Raw genomic sequence first — 19,005 nt, 5'->3', positions numbered from 1 at the left:
CCAGATCAAGTAATAGGGCATCGTGATCAGTGTTATGCTCTCTTTCCTCCTCCGGCAGCTCCTGTGGCTGGGTAGGCAGCAGTTCTTAAGTGCCTGAAAGCAGGAATTCAGAAGAGGAAGGCTAGTGTGAGGGAAGGGGATGGATGGGCGGGAAGCAAGAGGTCCATGGTCACAACATCAACAGCTTGCTCATCATGTCAGATAGCAGGATGAAGGTGTTGAGGAGGATCATAAGGCAGGAACATGCCATCATCCTCAATGTTCTCAGCGATGTCATATGCTACAGGTCACATCGCAGCTGGCCCCATGATGTGGAGAACTATCTCCTCCCTAGGGCTCAGGAGATGTAGGCATCCATGGTCCCTACCAATTCTGCTCCGGTCCTTTCCATTATATGCCACCTTGCCCTGCAAGAGAGAAGGCAGAATGTCGTTGGTTGCGTAGCACTGTGTTTGGTTGATGTGCCTACCACAGCTGAATAGCTGGAGGTATGGAGGGGCACAGAGAGGTGGGCGTGAGCTGGTTGGTAGGTGTAGGAGGGTGAGGTGGAGTACCCGGATGTTAGGTGCAAGTCCAGAGACTGGTGCTAGATGTATGATGAGGGTGTGGTGCCATTGTGCAGCATGAGAAACTGTTGGTGTGGTGGGTCGAAGATGTCATTGGAAGATGCATTCACTGTCCTTGACCACCCGCATGAAATCATGAGCCTTTTTGTGGCACTGCTGCCAGATCTTCATGTTCAGACTCCGGGAGTTGACCTTGCATGTCATCTGTTCCCACTTCCTTCTGAGGGTGATTCTTGAGGGTCTTCTGCTCTCCCGCAGGGCCATTGCGTCTTTCCTCCTGCCCACCTACAGCACTAATGCCTCCAGCATCGCATCACTATGGATCCCTTTGCCTGCCTCAGTGTTCACTTTGCAATAATTTACATTACACTAATCTTTTAATGCAGCTTCCCTTTAAGATACAGCCTTCCTTTAAGGATAACAGGCTGGCTGTACCACGTGATCTGCAAACAATACTGTCAGGGCCCCCCTCTGTGCACAGAGGCCGCCGCAGCTCACGTCGCAATCTTTCAGATAAGGTGGGTACACGAAGTGTGCGTGTTGCCCACCTTGACCTGAACGGACATGGGCAGATAATGAATCGCAACCCCCACGCCCCAAAAAACTGGGCTAACCAATTTATCGCTCCTAGTGTTTTCAAACTCTCACCGTTCAGTGACCTCCTGTGATAAATTACCGATACAAGGCTCAAGTCTGATTACAGCCAGAGTTCAGTAGTGCCCACATATTGTACATTTGTCAAAGATTGTGATAATATGGTACATACAATCAAACCTCATTGTGCAAAAATACATTTGGTGACTGCCAAATACAATCCCTCTATGAGCTCTTAAAAGGAAATTCAATATGACCATTTAATAAAAGGTTTGTAACACTGGGAATTTGTATCATAAGCATATTTAATGCTGGAGATTATGCTAGTGAAAGGTCTTGGAATCTGTTACAGTAAGAACCTTTCACATGTACTATGTTAGAGAGCTCTGTAAAATACAGTCTATTCCAGTGAGAGCACTATAGTTACGGTGAGAGTTCTGTAATGTACATTATGGAGCTGACACTATTGTGTTACAGCAAGAGCTGTTTTAAATTGCATTTTTACACTGAGAGCTTGAAAACATAGGGGCGAGAAATTGGTTAGCCCACTTTTTTGGGGCGTGGAGGTTGCGATTCATTATCTGCCCATGTCCGTTCAGGTCAAGGTGGGCAACACGCAAACTCCGTGTATCCACCCTATCTGAAAGACTGCGATGCAAGCTGCGGCCTCTGCGCACAGAGGGGGACCCTGGCAGCGTTGTTTGCAGATCACGTGGTACAGCCAGCCTGCTATCCTTAAAGGAAGGCTGTATCTTAAAGGGAATCTGCATAAAAAGATTAGTGTAATGTAAATTATTGGAAATTGAACACCAAGGCAGGCAAAGGGATCCATAGTGATGTGATGCACACAAAAATTGAACAGTTCACCAACTATTAAAGGACCTAAAAAATTAAACTATGGAGGTAGGAAGTATTTCTAGCAAGACTCTTTGCTTGTAATGTAATTAACATTAAATGCACTCTATAAATACAAGTTGTTCTTGTTGTCCATTCAGCAAACTTCCACAGAAGATCCAGAGACTTTAGGACTAAAGATGATCCGAGAAGTCAGGACTAAAGGGAGGGAAAAGGCACATTGCTCAGTAGTAGAATTGAGTGATTTTTGGGATGTTCCTGCTTCCTCTATGTTCCGAGCATGACTAGGTCTGAATGAAGTTTCAGCATTGGACAGAGAAAGATGGTTTTAATTCAAACTAGGGGCTTCTGATGTCAACATAAGCAAACAGTTTGTGAACTTTAGCAGAAAAATGAAATGGCGTCCTTAACTACCTCTATGGCAACTGTTATTTGTCAAATGGGTAATGAACAAAAATACGAATTAATTAATTGGGTCTTTGCTTAGATGTAATAATATCCATACTTCTTCTACAGATAAACAAAAGCACCAAAGGAAAAAACTACAGAGTTTATAAGCAAGAAATTCTGATAGGGCCACCTCACTAGTGAAGTGTAGTGGAATAAACTCAACATCTACCCAGACTCTGTCCCAAATTATGGGATAGGGTCATTTGTATACTTAGGACATGTGATCAGCACTTGTATGAGCACATCAATAGCACCAAGCCCAATTCATAGGGAGGGAAATTCAGACTGGTGCCATGCCACTCCAAAGGCAGAAGAAAGGCCAGGAAAGGCTCATCAAAAAGTAATTTTCTTCTGCTCCTCCTGGGGCAAACACACTTCTAGTTTATGGTCATCTCACTATGATGTATTCTTGAGGCCATAGAAAGGCCCTCAGCAGAACTCACTCAGCTCTCAGTTGACAAGACTTTCACTGAAGACACTGGTGGTCAAGTACTGGAATTACACTTCAAATTCTTCCCATTTTGCCCCGTGCTGTAGGTAGGGAATGTGTGTAAGAGCTGTCTCCTTTCTCCGTATCGAAATTTCATTGGGTGCATTATATAGGGTGAAATTCTGATAGAAATAGATTGAAACCAATTTTCTAACCATCATCTTACAGTTCAAGATTTCAGGACAAGATTTTTTTAATCCAATAAAGATAAAATAATTTTGACTAAGTGGTACAGTTATTACTGATGTCAGAATAATACAACTGCTGTATGAAGAATTATGTTTAACAATAAACATATTTAGTACAATGTGGCGCATGATCTAATCTCAACAATGAATGTAAAAGGAGAGTTGGACAGGCATCTGACTGGGGATGATATTTTCCATCAGCTACTTCTGGATATCTTCAATTTCTTAACCATCATGCTGGGTATGAGTTGAACAAGCTGGAAAGACACAGTGTGCTGTGAAGAGGTTTTTGAATCTTGCAGAGGGTCAAAGGCCTCAAAGCATATACTGTAACCTCACTGCCTCAATCGGGACAGAAATGGGATAAAGGTTCAACTCTGTTCCCTCCTATCTGGTGAGACAAAGTTAGTTGGGAAAGTAAGCAGCGAGGTCGCGCAAAGAGACTGCAGAGGGATATAGACAGGTTGGGCAAGTTGGCAAGATCAGCATAATGTTATGACCAAGGCACGAGTAATGCACTGTTAATTCAGTCCCACTACTCCACAGGTGATAGCATATTAGTAAAGTTTCCCACCTACCGGAAAATAGCCAAATTAAAAACTGTCTGTCCCCCAGAATAAGGCACACCAAACCAGGTTTCTTTAAACAACAACAAAATTAACTATTTATTAATAAATTAAATCAAACAATAATGAGGTAACTCTATATGTGAAAGGATTCTTTTCAAACTTCTTATTCTCCCTAACCCTCATGTACACACACATGCATTGAAAGAAAAAGTTAACCGGTTTTTAAAAGGATGTTTTGGTTTACAACTGTTTCTTCGGAATAATAAAATAATTAGGTTGTCACATTCTGGTAGGATATTTCCAGGTCGGTGAGGTGTCCCAGAGTCGAATAGTCAGATGCCACTCGAAGTCTCTCCAGGTGAGGTTGATGAACAGTTTGTGATGGGAAGGCGTTCACAGCACTTCGTCTGCAGCAGGCGTCACACAGATCTTTCAGCAAAGGGTGTAGCTGGGTTTTGAAATAGCAGTCTAGCAATAGAAGCTTTCTTATGTTTTGGGAGATCCTGAAAGCTCAAGAGGCAATAGGAATCACTCCCGAGGCAGAGATTTTTCAGAGACTAGAGACAGTAGAAAACTGCTACCTTTTAAGATTCAGGGCTTCCTCTCAGCAAAGGAGCCTTTCTCCACAGAGAGCAGCAACTCCTCTTTCCCTGGGTCTTTTACTCTCTAGAGGTCTTTTTTCTCTCTCCAAGCAGACCACAGCCACCACCTCAAATGTAGAATTTCTTTTTACAAGAGAGGGATAGCTTCTTTTTCAGGGAGAGGTTTTTTTTTCTGGTCTACACAAAACAAGTCCCAGCCAGTTTGTTCTGCTCTTGCCTGTCCAGCTTACTGGTCTCCACAATGCAAAAATGAAACAGAAACGCTAACAATCCAGTCACGTGACCTGTCATTTCCCTTGCTGTTGTTTGAAACAGGTGTCTTGCAGTCTGTGCACTCAGTTCAAACACCAAGTTTCAGCATTCAATGTTCACAGAAAATCCTTTTTCAGCCTTTTTTTTTTAAAAAACACAGAATTCTAAGCTTTCAAATAAAAAAACAAAACTCTTGTGACATAAGAAATAGAAGCAGGAGTAGGCCATTTGGCCCCTCAAGCCTGCTCCGCCATTCAATAAGATTATGGCTGATCTGATTGTAGCCTTAACTCCACTTTCCTGCCTGCGCCCCATAACCCTCAACTCCCTTGTAGGTCAAAAAGCTGTCTACCTCAGCCCTGAATCTATTAAATGACTCAGACTCCATTGCTCTCGGGGGAAGAGAATTCCCAAGATTAATAACCATCTCAGGGAAGAAATTCTTCCTCATCTCAGTCTTAAAAGGGAGATCCTTCATTTTGAAACAGTGTCCTCTTGATTCCCCCACAAGAGGAAACATCCTCTCACCATCTATCCTGTCAAGCCCCCTCAGAATCTTATATGTTTCAATAAGATCACCTCTCATTCTTCTAAACTCCAATGAGTATATGCCCAACCTGCTCAACCTTTCCTCATAAGACAACCCCTTCATCCCAGGAATCAGCCAAGGGAACTTTCTCTGAACTGCTTCCAATGCGAGTATATCCCTCCCTAAGTAAGGAGACCAAAACTATACACAATACTCGAGGTGCAATCTCACCAATTTCCCATACAGTTGTAGTAAGACTTCCCTACTTTTATACTCCATCCCCCTTGCAATAAATGCCAATATTCCATTTACCTTCCTAATTACTTGGGTCCTTGATCCCAGGGAGGGCCAGCTACTGTCCACTTAAGTGTCTAATTGGCACTTGATTTGGTAGGCTTTCCCCAGTGGAGGCAACATGGGGCTCCCTAATTACTTGCCATACCTGCAGGCTAACCTTTTGTAATTCATGTACAAAGACACCCAGATCCCTCTGTATCACAGCATTCTGCATTCTCTCTCCGTGTAAATAATAGTCTGCTCGTCTATTCTTCCCATCAAAGTGCACACCCACACATTTTCCCACATTGTACTCCATCTGCCAAATTTTTGCCCAATCACAAGCTATCTATATCCCTTTGCAGACACTGCCAGGATTTAGGCTTGGCGACAGAGGACTCGACCACCGGCAAAAGTGCTGGCGGGAGCCCCATATTGCCTCCACTTGGTAAAGCTTACCAAATCAAGTGCCAATTAGACACTTAAGTGGACAGCAGCTGGCCTTCCCTGGGATCAAGGACCCCAGTGACAGAAGTCCCGCTTGCTGAGAGCTGACAGCCAATCAGAGGCCGGAAGCTCTTTAACTGAGCAATGCCACCGTGGAGGTAGTGGCAGCTGCTGGTAGAGCACTCACGTGAGGTCCTGGAACTAGGCTACAGGTATGTCAGTGTGGGAGGGGTTCCACGGGGTGGGGGTCACGGAGGTGGGGGGCGGTGTAGAGGGGTCGGCAGCAAGGGAAGGGGGGGGTGGCTCTCAACAGGCCCCCCTTCCCGATGCCAGGTCCCTCATTCAGGCACTAAGTGTCTTAACGAGGCACCCCCTTCCCCCAGAGCCGCAAGCAACCTGCATAGGTTTGCTTGGCGTGCTCCCCGTGCGGCAACAGGGTTGCCCACCGCTGGCCTAATTCTGGCGATGGCAGGATGAGGCCCTGAACTGGGCATTAATTGCCAACTTAAGTACTTCGATTGGTGGCGGGCAGGAAGGCCAGTCACAGGTCCCCCACACCACCATCCTGCCTGATTATACGCTGTCCCTGCCACCAAACCAGACGCAGGGAAGAGCACAAAATTTCCTCCATTTTGTCTTCCTCACAACTTGCTTTCTTACCAATCTTTGTATTGTCCACAAATTTGGCTATACATTCAGTCCCTTCATCCCAGTCATTAATATAGATCATAAATAGTTGAAGCCTCAGCCCTTATCTCTGTGGCACTTCATTTCCTGTTAATTAGCCAAACCTCTATTTATGCTAATATATTACCCCCAACACCATGAGCTCTTGTGTTGTAGTGATCTTTTATGTGGCATCTTATCAAATGCCTTTTGGAAATCCAAATATACATTTGCTGGTTCCCCTTTATCCACCTCCTTGTTACATCCTCAAAGAATTCTAATAAATTTGTCAAACACAATTTCCCTTTCATAAAACCATCCTGATTCTGACAGATTATATTATGATTTTCTAAAGGTTCTGCGACTACTTCCTGAATAATGGATTCCCGTATTTTCCCAATGACAGATGTTAAGCTAACTGGCCTATAGTTTCCTTCTTTCTGTCTCCTTCCTTACTTGAATAGAGGTGTTGCATTTGCAGTTTTCCAATTCAATGGGACCCTCCCATAATATAGGGAATTTTGGAAGATTACAACCAATGCAGCCACTTCTTTTAAGACCCTAGGATGCAGGCCATCGTGTCCAGGGACTTGTTAACCTTTAGTTCCATTAGTTTTCCTAGTACTTTTTCTCTAGTGATAGTGATTGTTTTAGGTTTCTCCCTTCCTTTTGCCTCCTGATTTTCTATTACTCTTGGGATGCTTTTTGTGTCTTCTACTGTGAAGACAGATACAAAATATTTGTTCAAAGTCACTGTCATTTCCATGTTTGCCATTATTAGTTCCCCAGTTTCATCCGCCAAGGGATCAACGCTTACTTTAGCTACTCTCTTCCTTTTTATATATTTGCAGAAGTTTTTACTGTCCGTTTTGATATTTCTTGCTACTTTACTCTCATACTCTAATTTTGCCCTCTATTTTTTAAACATCCTCTGATCTTTTCTAAAATTTTCCCCAACCTTCTAGCCTACCACTAACCTTTGCAGCATTGTACACCTTTTCTTTCAATTCGATACCATCCTTAACTTTCTTAGTTAGCCACGGATGGTGCATCCTTCTCATGGTGTCTTTCTTTCTCAATGTAAGATATTTTTGTTGAGTTATGAAATATCTCCTTAACTGTCTGCCACTGCTTCTCTACTGTCTTACCTTTTACCTTATTTCCCAGTTCACTTTAGCCAACTCTGTCTTCATATCTTTGTAATTACCTTTATTACAAGTTTAAGACACTAGCTTCAGACCCAAATTTCTCACCCACAACCTGAATGTGAAATTCTATCATGTTATGATCACTGTTGCCGAGAGGATCCTTTACTATGAAGTCCTTTATTAATCCTGTCTCATTACATATTACCAGGTTTAAAATAGCCTGCTCCCGGTTGGTTGCAGAACGTGTTGTTCTAAGAAACTGTCCCGAATACATGCTATGAACGTATGCTCCAGGCTACCTTTACCAACTTGATTTGTCCAATCAATATAATGAAAAATCTCACGATTATTGCAGTACCTTTCCTCCAAGCCCCCATTATTTCTTGATTTATACCCTGCCCTACAGTGTAACTACTGTCAGGGGGCCTATAATCTACGCCCACCGGTGACTTCTTTCCTTTGCCATTTCTCATCTCCACCCAAACTGATTCTACATCTTGATTTTCCGAGCCAAGATCATTTCTCACTACTGTACTGATCTCATCCTTTACTAACAGAGCTACTCCGCCTTCTTTGCCTTTCTTCCTATCCTTCCAAAATGTCAAATACCTTTGAATATTTAGTTCCCAGCCTTGGTCACCTTGCAACCACATCCCTGTAACGCTATCATATGATACCTATTTATTTCTATTTGTGCTATCAGTTGATCCATCTTGCTATGAATGCTGCGTGCTTTCAGATAAAGAATTGTTAATTCTGTCTTTTTACCATTGTTCCCTACTCTTATCTTACTTGTTGCTGCATTCTTGTCTTTGTACACTCTGTTTCTTCCTGTCACACTCTGCACTATTGCCTTGTCCTTTCTCAATAATTTTTTAAATACCTGCAATAAATATATTCAAGACAGAGTTCGACAGACTTTTGAGTACGAAGGGAATTAAGGGATATGGGGATAATACGGGAAGGAGGAGTTGAGGTAGAAGATCAGCCTAGATTTTATTGAATGGCGGAGCAGGCTTGAAGGGCTAAATGGTCTACTCCAGCTCCTATTTCTTATTTTCTTATGATGCCTCAAGCAGAGAGACAATCCGTTCTAACAAGCACAAAAATCACAAGTTTGGGGGCCTGAATGACTCCTGCATTAATCTGTAAAGCTGGGCAAGATCAGTGATATTTTATACTATGCATGCTTATTATATTGTCATGTCTTATGTTTGCACATCAACCTTTAAATAAAAATCAATAATTTAAACAAAAAATCAAAAATATACAACTGTAGTTACAAAAATTAAATTAAAAAGACACATTCCACCTGCAACTTACTCATCTTGCAAATGTATTCAGATTAAGTATATTTGGGAAGAATTACTTTCCATCAGTTATCACTGTATAGCTTCTATTTCTCAACTCTTGTGTTGGGTGTCTATGCTGAACAAGCTGTAAAGTGGCACTGTGGCATGTGGAGACTTCTTAATTCCACAGAGGGTGAAGGTTTTAGCCACACTGCCAGCAATAAAGCCGTGTTTTCAGTTAACTTCCATAATTATCTGCATATAGAACAATCCAGGACTAGAATTCTACAAGAGTACTGCTAAAGCTCTTGAAGATGATTAATTATTTAAAGAGCCCGATACATACCTGGATAGCAGCAGGTTAGCTTCTTTTGTGATGTCGAACTTGATTTTGATTTTTTTGGAGTTGGTCTGTTGGGTCCCAGGGATAGATTGGAAACTTGACATGCACTGCTGGTACTGGGTAGATATGTCTGATATCCTTGTTCAAAACCAAATTCTGACAACCGGTTAGAAACTGTACAAATAGAAGCAATAGCAAGATTAATTTGTTGTACAAATAACTTCTGTATTTCTATAAAATGTTTGCTTAAAAATAACTTTTATTTTACACATTGAATGAATGCCAACGTTCAAGATATCAGCACAAAATATGAATCCTCCTTTTCTGGATTTTCTGTTCCTTTTGTTATAAGCCGTCTTGTACATACCTGCTCCTAGACCTGCAAGAGATCAGTAGGAGGCACCCAACGGCAGTGCAGGCTGATTTTTCCCTTTTCTCATTATTGAACAGACCTTTATTCCCATTTGCAAGTACATTTGACAACCCAACACAAATCAGATATTTTGTGTGGAAAATCACAAGTGTGCATCTCATTGCTGAATGGACCCAGCAGTCTACCTCACCTTCCTTACTCACTCCATTCACATACAAACATTCCAGTACACTACCATGCATTTTTAGCTATGCATGCTCTCTTTGAAGGAATGTCTTGCATTCAACTCCAAGAACCCCACTAACCAGCTGTAGGTTCTAACAGTATCCTGGAAGTCAGCATCTCTTAGCACCTTGCATAAAATCTCCTCCCACACCGAGCAACATCAGTGATGTATCCATTCAGTGGGCTGGGGAGTGGGGGGGGGGGGGGGGGTGCTGATTTAGATTGTTTGAGGAAGGTTTATTGGGTGATGCACAGAGCACAAGTAAGCAGGAGCAGGTGGTGGTGACAGCAAAGCAAGAGCAGGAATGTGAGGGCCAGGAAAACAGCTTACATCTTTCAGTAGCTTCCTGCAATACAGACTTAAGCCCTGGTGCATTTTTACTAGATCATGTCTAACAGAACACAGATGAATTTTCTCATCATATTTTGTGCATAATCTAAAGTAAATTACAAATGTATTTATTTACATGGCCTTAGAATCCCGCAGAGTATTTTACAACCAATGGATTACTTCTGAAATGCAGTCACTGTTAACGCCTTGGATTTTGTTAACAGAGGCGAAGGAACAGTTTTTGCTGTTCACCTCATGTGCAGTTGCCCACTGACTTTTAGCAGGCTTATCAGCCAAAAGTTCTACTCTTCTGGTGTCAGTTTGAATTTGTACCCTCTCCAGGGGATCTGTGAGCAAGTCAAGCAGCACAGAAACAGTTCAATCAATCAGATTGAAGAATCCTCACTGACATAAGTAAACAACAAAGCAGGAAGTTAAGAAACTGGAAATATAAATTACATTTAAATCATGGTACAGGAAGCAAAATAAAGATTGGAATTAAAGGAAAGAAATAAAAGAGCAAAATAGAAAAACTATTAAACAAATACTTTAATTTTCTTTTTGAAAGTCTGCAACATTTTTTCTGAGGGAATGAGACTCCACACTTATCAAATTAGATTTTCAGGGCTACAGAGGTTGTTCAGCAGTAATCAATTATTATGCCATTTAAAAAGGTCAGTTACTCCTGACTAAAGCCCTAACTTTTTCAGCCCTTTTAAAAGTGAGAACAGGTAATTAACCCAAGTTCATGTCATGACAGTTATTTCTCTGCAAATCCCATCAGCAAAGACTGCAGCAGCACAACCTGTGGAGGAACAGGATATCAATGACAGCAACTTTCAGATTTTCACATTTAACTACACATGTGCGGACATAGAAATTGCTCTCAGTTTTACCCAGTAATAACCGCAAGTGCTAACGGCCTCACCATTATTAGTACAGCAAAATCTGGGCCATTATATTGGCAAATACAACAGCCAATTTATGCACCGCAAGAATACACAAATAGCAAATGAATGACTAATTTATTCTTGTGATGCGATTTGAGGGAGAGATGTTGACCAGTACACCTGAAAAAATTGTTCACTTTTTCTCTCACCTCCCATTGACATTCAATGGCATTACCAAAGTTGAATGCCCCACCATCAACATCCCTGGGGATCACCATTCACCAGAAACTTGACTGGGCCAGCCACATCAATACTATGAACACAAGAGCAAGTCAGAGGCTGGGTCTTCTGCAACTGACTTACCTCCCGACTCCCCAAAGCCTTTCCACCATCTAGAAGACAAGTGTGATGGAATACTCTCCACCTGCGTGGACAAGTGCAGCTCCAACAATACTCAAGAAGCTTGACACCATCCAGGACAAAGCGGCCCAATTGAGTGACACTCCATCGACTACCTTAAACGTTCACTCCCTCCATTACTGCACATCATGGCTGCAGTATATACCATCTACAAGATGCACTGCAGCAACGCACCAAGGATTCTTTGACAACACCACTCAAACTGGCTACTTCTACCACCTATACAAGGGCAGCAGACACATGGAAACATCATCTCCAAGTTATGTGCCATCCTGACTTGAAAATAGATCACCCTTCCTTCATCATCATTGGATCAAAATCTTGGAACTCCCTATCGAACAGGAGTACCTATACTACACCGACTGCAGCAATTCAAGAAGCTGGCACAACACCACCTTCTCAAGGGTAATTAGGATGGGCAATAAATGCTGGCCTTGCCAGTGATGCCCCCAACCTGTGACTGAATAATAAAAGCTCCCTGCTCTTCTTCAAATCGTGATATAGGATCTCTTACGTTCACCTCAGCGGCTAAATGAGACCTTGATTTAATATCTGATCTAAAGCACAGCACCTCCTGCAATGCAGCATTTCCTTTCAAAGGCCGTGCTCTAGCAGCTTACACTTTATAAATTAGAATCAAAGGGCTGGATTTGGTTGAGCTCCTGATGTCGTACTCCGTGGTGGGAGGGGCCAGAAGATTGCACTGGCAGTGGCCCACCACGGAGCCAGACGCCGTGATTGCTGGGCCCAATCTTCCCGGCGACGGGACCCAACTTTAAATATTTAAATAAAAGAATAGGCATACATTTACATACCTTTCACTGCAATCTTGCCGGCTGTCCACAATCTTCCTTGCAACAGCCGGCAATCACGCACCTTCACCTTCCCATCCAGGAAAAGCTGGCGCCACCGAGGTGGGGAAGGGGGGAACTTAGGATTTTTAGTGAAATTGTGGTGGGGTGGGGAGAAGGGGTCAACTCTGCATTTCTAGTGTGGGGGGGTGGAGTGGGCTGGACAGGTGACTTCTGCAGTTTGTGCAGTTGGGGGTGGAAAGGTCAGATATTAAATGTAAGTGTTTTTTGGGGTGGGGGGTGGAGGTGGGGGAAAAACAGGGCAGCCATTTATTTTCTTTGTAGTGGCAGGGGTGCGTGGTAGGTGGTATGGGCCAGAAATCAATTTACAGTGTATTGGGGCAGGGGAGGTGGGGGTTACTATGCAGTTCTGGCACCCCTTTGAAAATGGTGCCACGCCTGTGCAGAGGCAACTGACTCCGTTACAGGTGTCACCAGGCCCACGCCTGCCATGTGATTGGGGGGGAAATCACCCTGCGTATGTAGATGAGCCGCCGCACGCTAGGCCGCCGTTTTCGTCGTCTGCCGCTACTCCCAGTAGCAGGAGAATAAAATTCAGCCCAAAAACATTCAAAAGGCGACTGAAACAGACTGTACATTAAAATGACCTGATTCATAATTACCTACACTGCAAGAACTGTAGCAGTTCAAATAAAGCCTGGCTCGAGTATAAAATTAAAACCCGACCTGGGCCCGACCCGACCACATCCAACCCAAACCTCACCCGAGCCCTTTAATTTTTTTCGCGCCTGACCCAACCCAACACAAATCTCCTTCATCTGTTCCAGCAGCAGGATATTCCTGCAGCCGGAGTTATGGGAAATCATGGGTAAGCCTGATCCTGTAACTTTCCGGATGCAGTGTCCAGTCCAACCCGACCTGAGCCGAACCAGACACATGCAGTCGGGTAGCCAGGCTTTAAGTTCAAGAAGGCAGCTCACCACCACCCTCTCAAGGGCAATTAGGGAGGGGTAATAAATGCTGCCCTAGCCAGTGGTGCCCAAATCCCACGAACAAAAAAAAAAAATTAATGAGGCATGGCAACCTCAAAGCAGCAAAAAATATTCCTTTTGTATCAGTTGTCATGGCTGTAAATACAAGGAAAATGTGCAGCCAATTTGGCTCTCAATTTGACTTTATGGGACTGCTTCAATTTTAAGATATCTCTTTATTGTTGGTAATCTGGTTGCTAAGGGAATGTTTGTTGAGAGCAAGATTTCCTGCAGCATATTGACTAAAGGAAAACAGTTGTTGAAGTGAAGTTGAAACATATTTTCTTTCTAGTTTCCTCATCAATTCTTTTCCCCTCCCTGCCTCCTCTCCTTGCTTGAGTGCTTGCTCGGATACAGTTTCATGGACACTGGCTATACTCATCCAACTCACTCATGCATCCATTATTGATTCACGAGTGTCTATATATTGTACCATAAGGACATCATAAATAAGCCTAATTTAACATCTACCACAACCTGTTCCAGCAGGACTACTAGATAGTGATAAGTGGCTAGAACCTTGGCTAGCTTTTCCCTCCACAAGGTGACAGATGCTAATTGTAATATCCTGGCTGAGATTGACTAAGTCAGCACAAACCAAGAAAATAAGCTGGGTTCTTACAGGTCTGAGTCACCTACTCACTGGATAAACAACAGAAACGTGCTTTTATATAATGTCATAAATGGAGAAAAACATCCCACTGTGCCCCATGAAAAAAATGTATTTCTAGTCAAAGGACAGAGTAGGAGGAATAAATAAGTTTCTTGAAAGATGTGCGCTTTTTGCAAGTTCTTAAAAGGAGGAGAGTGTTAGAAATTCCTCCTTAAACCTCTCTAAGTGGCAATGATGGGGGTGAAATAATGGAAATGCAGTGTTTGAGAAGGGGTAATGCACATAGCTGGAGAGGTTACAGAGATAGTGAGGGGTGAAATCATTGAGTAACAATTATCAAAGACAAGAACTGTCAAAGACACCAAAGTCACTTTCTATTATCTGGTCATTTATCTCATTGCTCATTGTGGAAGCTTGCTATGCTAAATTGGCTGCCACATTTTCCTACATTACACAGTGACTACATTTTAAAAAAGTACTTAATTGGTTGTAAACCACTTTGAGATGTCTTGGAGTCATAAAAGGCACTACCATCAACACATGTTTTTTTTCTTCCATTGACTGTCTCCTAAATGAGTCCCCGGCTTTGGCCTTCAATATCCTACCCCGAAGACCATTCAAAAGGACTGATCACACTTTTTGTGAAGCTTTTGGCCAATATCCATCCTAAGCTTTCCTTTCATAACTGTTGTTCCATACAGTAAATAGAATTTTTGATTCTTATCTACACTCGCTTCTATAAGATCCCCTCTCAGGTGCCTCCTTCCAAGACTAAATAAGGCTTAGTTACTCCAGTCTTTCCACTAACTCAATCCCTTGATGCCAGTAATTAGCCACGTGGCTTCCCTCAGTATCAGCTTAATGACTTGAATGTTTCCTTTCTACCTTCGTGACCAAAACTGAAAACAGTACTCAAAGTGAAATCTGACCAGGTCACTGTACAGACCTTGCAATATAATGAAACATTATATTCACTTTGTTTATTGCCGATCAACATTCAATTGACATAATGGTGGTGATAATGCAATAGTAGGCATTCAAAGCTCACTGAGCTGGGGCCCCATATTATTGAATGGAATCCTGAAGCCCACATACCTTACTGTACTGCAAAGCAGCCAGAAAATGCCTAGAGTACGGACAGTCTGTGCACCAACATTGCACAAGACCTGTTAAGGACACAGTTTGTTTAAATTGGGTGTCCATCCCATATGACTACAGCACTTGAGCACCACTGCAGATATTCAGTGCCAATTTAAGATGATGGGAATCCCACATATATAAATGTGCATTTTTCTCTTGTATGATCCTTTCCTTGCAATAGGGCCACACACCCTTTAGGTCTTTGGTCTCCAGCGACCAAAACTTTTAAAGAGGCCTCTGTGTCCATTTCAGGGATGAAAAACGAGAGCACATTTTGGACAGCTAGCACCCAACATTTGTGTCCCCAAATCCTTTGGCACTTTCAATGCATTAGATGCATTAGTCCCTCCCAAATTAAATCAAACTGATCTCTGCTGAGATCCATCGTTAGCTATTTTTAAACCATCCATAGTACATTATGAAATTTATTTTGGCTACCAATGTGCAGCACCATGTGTTGATCTGCACTGAATATTACACTCTGTTTATGCAAGGATAGTTTATAAAATTGAAACTTGTGATCATTTACCAAAAACAATTGTCACCTGAATATGGAACATTCCAGGTGTCACAAACTGGACTGAATGCTCAAACCCACAGCTCCTTCGTCCCCCTCCTTCCCAACAAGACTGTAGATTAAAACCCCATTTACAAATGATAAAAATTACATGTTCGCTATACATAATGCGCACCATAGATTATGACTGATTCTTTCTTTACAGCAGTACCCAAACAAATAAAACACATCCTACAGTGTAATTTGAGCAAGTGGCTTTGTCCAGACTCCATGTCTTATTGCTACCAGTTGAAGCAGCCCCTAGATGCTTCTGTCAAAACTCATTATATCTCTGTTAAGATCAGTTCTAAGATCAACTGTATATTCTGCAAAACAAAAGCAATCTTATCAGAATGTAACTGAACTCTGATTAGAATAATGTTTTGTACAATGGGTCTGTTTCCAAACCTCAGATCTATTTTCGTTGATTAGCGTGATAATAGAACGCAGTGCATTATTAAACACAAAGCTATCAGATGGAGAATATCAATACCTTACTCCATTTACACAGTCCCTCCCAAATTAAATCAAACTGAATGATAGCAAAAAGCAGTTATTTACAATTCAAGGAATAAATGGCAGGTTTATCAAGGACTCTGTACATTTTTCCCAAACAAAACATTAATTTCTTACATCAAACACATACCATTGTGCAATTAATTATTCATATAATAGACCTGGATAAGATTATCTAAAAATTGATCTTGTGACATGCATCAAGAGCTGGTCGTCAGGTGATGTTTCCACCCCACCCTCCACTTCTCCCTGCTTTTCTTGCAACCCTCTCTCCCTTCCCGAAGACAATGGAATTGCTTAGGTATGGTTCGACAGATTTTGGTTGATAACCTTACCCAAATGGTCATTCTTCATGCAGTAGCCTAGACAGCAAACATCAACAAGCTATTCAATCTTGATGGGTGATCATCCCTAATCACAACCCTATTCTCACTTGCGTATACACGTATACACACAAAACACACTTTCCAGAAATGATCACTGGACAACAATCAACAGATGGAAACTTAACTGATTTTTCCCCTCTCTTGTCTATGCTTGTAGTATAATAAGTGCTGCCCTGGGATCACTTAAGATCAGAAAACTTAGCATAGACATTTTTGGTTAAAATGGCTGAGTAGCATACTGGATAATGCCTTTACCCACCAAGCCTTCAGGAGAATTGAAAGCAGAAGCCATCCTCTTACGTATGCTTCAGGACAAATCAAGTCACTGTAGACAGAAATTGCACTTGTAGAAGACTGAAAATGTGTTAAAAGAGGACTTTGATTTCGATCTCACAGCTGTCCAATCATTTGTGCAAATGATCTAAATCCTCAAAATACAGTAAACCCTTAAACACACCAGGCAGAATTTTCCTGGCAAGCTTTGAGACGGGCAGTGGGAAAATAGGGGGTGCCACGTCGGGTCGGCTCCCTGACGCATTCCCTCTACCGTGATGTTTCCCAGCAGCGGCAGAGAGAAGAATCCTCTCTGCCCACTGAACAGAGGCAGGCAGCCAATTTGCATACTTAAGGCCCCCAATTAGGGGCGATTTAAAGGGCCTGCCAGCATTTAGTGGCCTCCCAGTGGCAATCTGGGGCGGGGGGGGGGGGGGGGGGGGGTTTGGAGAGCATCGGAGCCAGAGGCTCCATGCCCCAAAAGACGGGGCCGTAGTCAGGAAACGCAGCCCCCACAGACCCAATGAGCCAACCACAGGGGTTTCCCCTCTGATTCAAGTGGCCTTTATTTTAAGCCTGCTCCTCCAAACCCACTTCCATGTTGAGGCGTCCCTGACCTGCCTCAGCAGCACCCACCTCTCCAGGGGGGGTTGCCGAGGCTTCAAAACTACTGGCTCTCTGACTGGACAGGCAGCATCAGGAGCCCTCTCGCTGTCCTTAATTGGATGTCGATTACAGGGCGGCCGGTTAGGAGGCCACCTCTGCGAAAATAGCTAGGCTGGTCTGCTGCCAGCAAGCGCGGGCTCGGGACCCCCATTTGGTTCCACACACATTTAAAGTTTTGCCACTAACTTTCCTATTTGAGTGGTCACTTCACCACCTTCCCCTCCCCCCTCGCTCCTGAAAGTGATAGCTCACAATGGATCATTGATCTATAGTTGCCAGCAGCCCTCACCTAGAAGGCCATTTTTTATATGTAGGCCTAGGCTATGAGTCTCAAAGTCTAAACCACCACACCAAACCTCAAAGTTGACCTGATCCTGTCCTCCAATAGCATTAACAGTAATACACTTGTAGCAGACTTGCTGGACAGTAGCCAGAATCAGGAACCCTGGTTGATTTGTCCCCTCTCTGGCCGAGAGATATGGAGGTCAACTGTGAAAATAAATCAGGTGTCTACTCAGTTGATAGAACGGAAGTATTTCACTGAAATGGTGTACCATGTTTTAACCTGTAAAACCGTCACTCTTTTACATTGCATTTATTTCATTATCACAGCATTACATTTTGATATAAATGTAAGAATTATGGACAAAATTGGATACAGCATGTAAAAATGTGCATAGCTCCTCTTTTCATTTAATAAAATATCGTCACAAAACCATCAGAAGTAATATAATTTTAGAAAAGGAACACAATTAGAATGTATGATCATAAAGGATGGAGTAGAAATGATAGACTCGAAAATAGGTTTCAAAATATCCCCCCATTTTTGGGATAAAGTTACGACAAAAGGAGGAGAAGCTTAATCAAATGAAGGATTATGCTATGTGAATGATCAACTTATTTATGAAGGATGAAGTCACCCATGAAGGAAATTTACTACGCTATTTTCTGTTGAATGATCTCTGCATGTACTAATGTCAAGAGTAGGAAAAGTTTTCTGAACCCCTGTGATCATCTGGAAGATGGTCAAGTTATAATTTTGTTTTGTTCTTGAAAAAAAAAGTATAATAATAACAAATCATCTGTATTTGTATTTAATGGAAACTTGGTTACATGCTCTAAATTGAGTATCTGACACCACAGATTTAAGATTCAAGAAGTATTTCCTGGATACCTGAGAATGTTCAGAACTGCATTACAGATCTTCTCAAACTAATCAACCTTGACCATCCTGTTTTCCTTGTATGCATGACATGCGGCCCAAGGGTCCCAAGTGTCAAGTGTATATTCAGTCAGCTTAATGGAAACCAACATCTCGATACCAAAATCTATTTCCCAAAGAGATTGTCGGAGACAAAGTTAACTTGTGATTAATGTGAACTGTTTTTGTAAACATTAAAACCAGAAACAAGCAATAAATTTTCCAGCCAAAAAGAAGAAACTGTTGGTTTTTATGGTCAGTGATCCGGAACAAAAGATCAATTCCAGGATTAGACATGCACTGCA

General features: G+C 42.4%; 1 protein-coding gene across 2 annotated transcripts in view; it reads right to left on the bottom strand.

Moving 5' to 3' along the window:
- The window catches only part of zfp64 (zinc finger protein 64 homolog (mouse)), a 109,556-nt gene that overhangs the window by 24,116 nt on the left and 66,435 nt on the right, over positions 1-19,005 (bottom strand). For both annotated transcript variants that reach the window (XM_068048160.1, XM_068048161.1), the window contains one exon: positions 9,271-9,441. In XM_068048160.1, coding sequence (XP_067904261.1) covers positions 9,271-9,441 — 171 coding nt within the window. The remainder of the gene's footprint in view (positions 1-9,270; positions 9,442-19,005) is intronic.

This window comes from Heterodontus francisci, chromosome 16, assembly GCF_036365525.1.
Source record: "Heterodontus francisci isolate sHetFra1 chromosome 16, sHetFra1.hap1, whole genome shotgun sequence".
NCBI lineage: Eukaryota > Metazoa > Chordata > Chondrichthyes > Heterodontiformes > Heterodontidae > Heterodontus > Heterodontus francisci.
The sequence above is the reverse complement of the archived record's forward strand: the minus strand, read 5'-3'. Positions and strand labels throughout refer to the sequence as shown.